The sequence below is a fragment of the Camelus ferus genome, chromosome 9 (genome assembly GCF_009834535.1).
Source record: "Camelus ferus isolate YT-003-E chromosome 9, BCGSAC_Cfer_1.0, whole genome shotgun sequence".
Classification (NCBI taxonomy): domain Eukaryota; kingdom Metazoa; phylum Chordata; class Mammalia; order Artiodactyla; family Camelidae; genus Camelus; species Camelus ferus.
In genome coordinates, this window is record NC_045704.1 from 57936115 (window position 1) to 57943454 (window position 7340).

A 7340-nucleotide genomic window follows, 5' to 3' on the forward strand; every position below is an offset into this window, starting at 1 on the left:
TCTCTAGAGGAGACCATTAAGCAGGTTCTGTACCATCTTAAGGCTGAGGAACTTCCTTTTTTTCAGTTTGGACTAAAGTGGGCTGTGCTGGTAAATATAACTTTACAGTGTACAGAATACTGCCGCCATAAATGAACAATTGTAACAGCACAAGAGGGACATAGGTAAAATAGTGGGATCAACCTCATGGGGTTGTTGGACAGTAGGATGAGTTGCTGCATGTAAAGACTTAGCACAGTGCCAAGCAAACAGTATCCAGATGTTTACAGTTACAGCTATCATCCCCTTTTGCAGATATGGAAACTCAGTGGTAAGGGACCTGCTCAGGTTCACATGGCTAATACCCAAGGCGCCCAAGGCCTCTGCTTTTTCCCTTGCTATTCCTGATCTGGAAAGGGTACATGCTGGGCTTCCAACCACTTCCCTGGCTCGTCTTTGGGCTTTTGTGGCTTTTGTGGCTTTATCCTGCCCTGTGCATCCCTTGGGGACAGCAATGAGCTGAAATACCTTCTGGTCAGGAACTTGAGGTTACATTCCTCCCCCCTACACCTCCCAGACCCCCTGCAGCCCTCCCCTGCAGGGCACAGAGCACGCGGTCTTCCACATCTCAGTAACTGTCTGGAGCGCCCTCTGCTGAGGGGCTGGCAGTCAGGGGCAGACAAGTATGTGTCCCCGCTCAGACTCTAAGCTGGACTCGCAAGCTCCAGGCCCTGCACTCACTTCCCTATCTCTCCTTCCCTCTTCACCCCCACCCCCTTACACAGTAAAAAGGCCTTAAGCTGGGGTGTGTTTGCTGTTTCACCTTCAGCTGTTCCTGACTGACCAATCATATTTTAAAAATCAGCCCAGGGCTTGGTTAGGCCAGGTAGTCTTTTCTTGTGGCTGGCTGGAGTGGTCCTGTCTTTTGAGGCTCGGTCCCTGAAAGGCGCTGGTGGCTCTAAGAGTAAGCAAATTTCTTCGGAGATCCCGGACTTGCCCATCTCAAGCAGCCTGTGAGGCTTTCAGGTGGCTCTGCTGAGCAGAGCCTCCCGTCCAGTGGGTGGGGCCTGGGCCAAGGGACAGGTGCCTGAAGAGCTGGAGGGCAGGCGGGGTTGCGGGGGCAGGTTAATGAGCTTTCCCCCCTGCTTTCGGCATTCGCTTTCCTTTAGGCTTTCCCCTGGAGAACCACAGTGGGCAGGAGGCTGGAATGGAGGTGGGGGGACCTTGGAAAGAGAGGGCGTGAGCGTACCTGGGGAAGGGTATTACCCATGGGGCACACTCTTAACTGTCACTGGCTACCTCTGGGTTTACCTCCTGAGGGTCAAGTGTAGTCACCCCCAACTGCTGCCGTTTCTGTTGCAGAGGGGCTGCTGAGTGAGGAAGGAGGGATTGCTCTCCGTGAGGAAGAGGATGACCAATCTGGAGTAGCTGAGATGGCGATGTTCCCAGGACTGTCTGAGTCCGACAGCGTTTCCCGGAGTCCCCGAGAAGAGGAGGAGGAGGAGGAGAGCGCTGGGGAGAACCGCCTAGAGGAGGAAGAGGAGCAGCCACCCCCTCCGGTGCTTCCATGGAGGAGGCACCTCTCCCTGGGGACCCGGCACCGGGGCGAAAAACCTGCCCACCGCCGCTTCCGCCGGCTCCACCACCCCATGGCCATGGACCTCGGGGAGCTCGACAGCCTGATGGCCAGCATCATGGATGCGCCCACCATCTGCCCCGACTGCGGGGAGAGCTTCAGCCCGGGCGCCGCCTTCCTGCAGCACCAGCGCATCCACCGCCTGGCAGAGGCCGCCGCGGCGGCCAGCCTGGAGCCCTTCGGCCTCGCGGGCGAGTGCGGCGCGGTGGTCGGGGTGGTGGGGGTGGGCGTGGCGGGGGCCTTCGGGGCGGGGCCGGCGCTGGCCCGGCCCCCGCGCGAGAAGCCCTTCCGCTGCGGCGAGTGCGGCAAGGGCTTCAGCCGCAACACCTACCTGACCAACCACCTGCGGCTGCACACGGGCGAGCGGCCCAACCTGTGCGCCGACTGCGGCAAGAGCTTCAGCTGGCGCGCCGACCTGCTCAAGCACCGGCGCCTGCACACGGGCGAGAAGCCCTACCCGTGCCCGGAGTGTGGCGAGGCCTTCAGCCTCAGCTCGCACCTGCTGAGCCACCGGCGCGCGCATGCGGCGGCCAGCGGCGCGGGGCCGGCGGCGCTGCGGCCCTTCGCCTGCGGGGAGTGCGGCAAGGGCTTCGTGCGCCGCTCGCACCTGGCCAACCATCAGCGCATTCACACGGGTGAGAAGCCACACGGCTGCGGCGAGTGCGGCAAGCGCTTCAGCTGGCGCTCGGACCTGGTGAAGCACCAGCGCGTGCACACGGGCGAGAAGCCCTACATGTGCTCCGAGTGCGGCGAGACCTTCAGCGTCAGCTCGCACCTCTTCACGCACAAGCGCACGCACTCGGGCGAGCGGCCCTACGTCTGCCGCGAGTGCGGCAAGGGCTTCGGGCGCAACTCGCACCTGGTGAACCACCTGCGTGTGCACACGGGCGAGAAGCCCTTCTGCTGCGGCCAGTGTGAGAAGCGCTTCAGCGACTTCTCCACTCTCACGCAGCACCAGCGCACGCACACGGGCGAGAAGCCCTACACCTGCATCGAGTGCGGCAAGAGCTTCATCCAGAGCTCGCACCTGATCCGCCACCGGCGCATCCACACCGGCAACAAGCCACACAAGTGCACCGGCTGCGGCAAGGGCTTCCGCTACAAAACGCACCTCGCGCAGCACCAGAAGCTGCACCTGTGCTAGGGCTGGACCCGGGGAGCGCGTCTGGACGAGTTGTCTTGGGGACAGACCCTAGAGAAAGAAATGGGGAAGGGGCGGGAGGGACAATCTGAGAATGACTGGGGAGCCTTTAGGTGTTTGGGGTCCTGAAGGGGAAGGTAGAGTAAGAGTTGTTCTTTGGGTGTGCTGGATTTTTGCCCGCCTCTTCATCTTTGGGAGATGTGCTTGAGCCTGGTGACTTCATATACACGCCGTAGGGGTGAAGAGCGTGGAGGGGCAGGCACTTGAGGATCTTGAGGAAGGCGAGCTAGCGGGCTGGGGGAGGGAACAGGATGGCAGGCAATAGAATAGTTTGGGCGGTGCTGGTCTGGGGGAAGCAGGGAGGGAGTGTGGTTGCAGTGAGGGTTATTGGGTAAAACAAAAGGCGGGCATGAATAATTCTATCCTGGTTTCACCAGGTATGGAGCCACTGTTTGCCCTGTACCCCCACATCAGCTCTAGTCCCACAAAAAGTAGAGGAACCTTGTCAATCTTACAGGAGTGGATACCTTGTGTCCGCTTCCCTTCCTCTCTCTGAGCCACCGTTAGCTGCTATTTTGAGACATCCAGGGGAAACTGGGCAGAAAAGCTACACACCCTCATTTCAAGGGCCGAATTTCGGAGGTTTGGAAATTCATTCATAACTGGTTTTCAGATCTTGGAAATCTTGGTCCTGCTCCTGGTTCTTGGCTACTTCCTCTAAAATATTGTAGCTTCTTGCTGGGTCAAGGTTGTCTATGTGGATGACCAGACCCCTGCCCCTGGTGTCAGGTGTGTTCCAGGCCCAGGATTTCCTTCAGGTCTCATCTGTGATCCCAGCTCTGTGTGACTTTTCCTTTCCCGAGTCTGCTTGATGTTTGTTTCAAGTGAACTCCAGGCCACCAGCAGTTGCCCCGGTGACCTGCTACAAAAGTCCAGTAGCTTCGAGTTTTCCTGTCCTTGTGGGATAAACCCAGGAAAGCAAATGTTCACATGTTGGGGTGCAAGGCTTCTTCCCTCTTATTTGCCTTCACTTCGTATCTGTGTGCCCCTCCCCCTCTGCAGTAATGGAGGCGCTATTCCAACCCCCACCTCCATCCCTATTGATATGGGTTCTGGTGTGAGTAGAAATTTCTCTTTCCTATGTAGGGAGGCACAATAGAAAGCTTCAGACTTTACTCAAGGAGGGCACAAGCAGGGAGAGGTGTAAATGCAAAATTGCCAAATAGCACAAGCAATGAATGTTTTCTGGTTGTTATATAAATGCCAAAAGAGCACTTTTGTATTTGTAAAGTGCTTTATGCTTTTTCATGATTGTTAGTTGTTTCTCGCGTCTTTGTGAGGTAGAGCAGTATTATGACCCCCGTCTTAGGGAGGGCCTGGGGACAGGTGTGCAGTGCGCAGTTCTGAAGAGAGGCGGTGACGGTGTGGATAGGTGTGGTCTGACTTTTTGTGCTCTCCAGCTCAGCTGCTAGGAAGACTTACCTGCCGTGATTTATATCATAAAATAAGGACACTGAACATTCTTAATGCTTGATGGAAAACTTAAGGCTAGTCTAGAAGGGCCAAAGATGTCCTAGTTGACAAAGCTGGTCTTTGTCATGTAATTAGAGTGTCCTAGAGATGTTCCATTCCTAGTAGGGACTGTAGTTAGATGACTCTTGTATAGACTTCAGTGACCTCTGCTGAACACCCCTCCCTTAGGTTAGCCTTTAGAAGGTAGAGTTGTGGAAAGCGGTTTTGTTTTCTTTGCTAGTGATTATTGCCCTACACTTTTCATGGAAGTGTCTTCACAAACTGTTGGACACACTTGAAGGGAAAAAAAAAAAAAAAGCCCACAAGATTGTTTTTGTGATTTTAGCAACTTTCTATGGATACTGGTAATTTATACTTGATCAGTTATATTCAAGCAAAGAACCTCCTTGGGTACCAGAGGAAAGCATGTTTTTGCCATTATAAAAAACACTTATTTAAAAACCCTGAGAATTCGGGGCTTGTGTCAAGCCTGCTGATCTTGCCCTGTTGATCAGTTTATTGTTATTCACAAAGGCGAATAGATTTTCGAAATATAGATAGTTCTGGAAGATCTGAATTCCTTTTAATTTTCTTTTAGTCAAGAGTAGTCTGAGCAAAGCAAGCGTCCATTATTTATTCTGAGCTGTCGTCTGAATACTAAGTGTATAAGACTCACAGGAAAATAATATAGCCAGTTTGCAGGTGCCCTTTCTCCTTTGTGTGTGTTTTTTTTTTCATGCACATCTACCTCTTCCAGCTGTTTTAAGTTCTCTTGAGTCTGTGCGTATGAAATCTCATCCAACTTTTGATTATTCATGGGTTGATGATCGACTTTATGGGTGACTTGGTCTTTTGCTGATGTTTTCATACTATTGCATAATCTCCTCGGCACCCAGGGTGTCCTGTAGCAGCAGATTTCGAGAGTGGGTTCAATGAGGAGAAGAGATTGAAGTTAATGTGAAATAATTTAATGGCAGTGGAAATCTTTGGATTTCATTGACCTCTCCTGTTCTGTCTATTACCTTGGATGAGAGAGCCAGCTACTACTTCTGTATCTGTCCTGTGAGCGCATCCTTTAGCAAAGAAGACAGTCCAGCCATCAACGCCCCACTCTCCTGGTGCATCTCAAATGTGATTCCATTTCTCTTACAATTCTTCAGGGAACATATCTGTGTTAAGTGAGGTTGAATGCATTCAGGAGGTTGTTTCTTGGATCTAGTTTTAGGATTTCTAAAGCAAACCCTGGCAACTGGTTCATCCTTGAAAACGGTCATCTGAAGACTCCTTCCACCAAGTCATTCATGATGGTGGAGGCAAGTGTATCATTTGTTCCCTGGGGAGTTTGGTCAAGGGCAGGCCGCCCTTTACGGAGCAGAACCTGGAGCAGTTTTAAATTGGTTAACCGGCTTGATTAAATATTGAATGCTGTGTTCAAAGAAGAGGAGGAGAAGTTAAGCCCTTGAGCCATGTGGCCTCTTCAAGATCAGGAGGCTGTACATATGTGAAAAAGGACAAACTAAGAAACCGTGTTCATAGACAATCTGAACTGTTTCTAAAGTGTGTGCCCATTTTCCTTTCCTGTAATGTTATTTTACAGCCGTTTGTTAAAATAGTGAATAATTTAATGATCCTAAAAGTAACAGGTTTTGTATGTGTGTGTGTGGGTGTGTGCTTGTGTATGTGAGAATTGCCTTATTTTCAGGTGGTTTTATTTAATAATGGTTCCTTGGACAGCATTCTGGTGTTCAGCAACCAATCCGGAATATGTCATTAAATCCATATCCATCTTTTACCATGTCATTCTTTCCTCTCTTTACTTGTCACTTGTTAAATATCACTCAGTTCAGTCTATGGAAGCTCCGTTCTGGTAAAGCAGGAGTGTTCAAACTATCAAATCCAGCCTGCCCCTTTGTGTAAACAAAATTTTGTTGGAATACCGTTCTACCCAGACAGCCTTCTTACCTAATGTCTGTGGCTGGTTTTGCACTAAGACAGCAAGGTTGAGTAGTTGTTACAGCGGCGACGTGACCCACAATCCTGAGATATTTACTGCCTGGACCGGTACAGAGAGAGCTTGCTGCCTCCTGATTTAATGTCCTGGTGGATCCGAGATCATCGTGGAGCTGGCTGATGTCTGAAGAGTCTGCCCATTCTAACCCATAATTCACGGCAGCACTTCTGCACTGATACGGCTTCGGGAGGTTGGGAACGTGTTTATGTTATACTGTTGTCCTGATTTGCAGAGATCTGTGTCTTCATTCCTTGTTAAGAAGCGATCTGTGGGGAATTTGGGCAGCGGGCAGGGGGAAGGTAGTCATGGAGAAGAGAGGCAGTCTCAGGTCTCATCCCTAATCTATAAAAAATGTATTCCTGAATCACGTAACAAAGTATTTTCTTTCCCCCAGTTCTTGGAAATGTAACTTAGTGGCTACTCATAATACGGAATGGAACTTATCAGCTAGACTGACCTTTTGCTCAAAATACTTTTTAGCTAGTCTCTGCCCAACATCAGGGAAACAATGAGAGAGCAGTGTGGAAGGAAGGGTTTCCCAAGAAATAGAGAAGAGGAAGCATAAAAAGCACCTTAATTTCTTTTAATCATCACAGCTACCTCCTTGAAAGAATGTCCACAGCCCTTTCCCTGCCTAGCAGGGCCAGCAAATGCTGGGTTCTGGTCCTGGAAGGAGGGCAGTCAGTTCTGGGACTGCAACATTCCTCCCCAAGCCTGACTTTTTCTGGCTTGAAGCAACCACCAGTCTAACTCCTGGTCCCTGGAGAAACTACATTAAACCAAGCACTTGAAGGATTCATTCAGCATCCTGTGGGGACACAGCAGTAGACCTGGCCTTCAGCACTGCACCTTGAGGGTATGCTCAACCTGAACTTCCTCCTAGAGCAGCCTCTGTCCATGTCCCAGTTAGAGAAGGTGTCTCTGGTCAACTTGGAATTCTCTGGGCTTGATTAATTTCAGACAGAGATGTTCTTCATTTAACATTAACTGCACAGTGGAATTACCTGGAGAGCTTTAAAAACAAAAACAAAAAACCCAAACCAAAAGAGTGTTCCAGGCAT

At 51.0% G+C, this 7340-nt stretch overlaps 1 protein-coding gene across 2 annotated transcripts in view; it reads left to right on the plus strand.

Annotated features, from left to right (window-relative positions):
* ZNF697 (zinc finger protein 697) overlaps positions 1 to 6063 on the plus strand; it is a 28282-nt gene extending 22219 nt beyond the window's left edge. For both annotated transcript variants that reach the window (XM_032486929.1, XM_032486930.1), the window contains exon 3: positions 1342 to 6063. In XM_032486929.1, the coding sequence (XP_032342820.1) occupies positions 1342 to 2759 (1418 nt within the window). In that variant the 3' untranslated portion in view covers positions 2760 to 6063. The remainder of the gene's footprint in view (positions 1 to 1341) is intronic.
* Positions 6064 to 7340: the final 1277 nt, after the last annotated feature.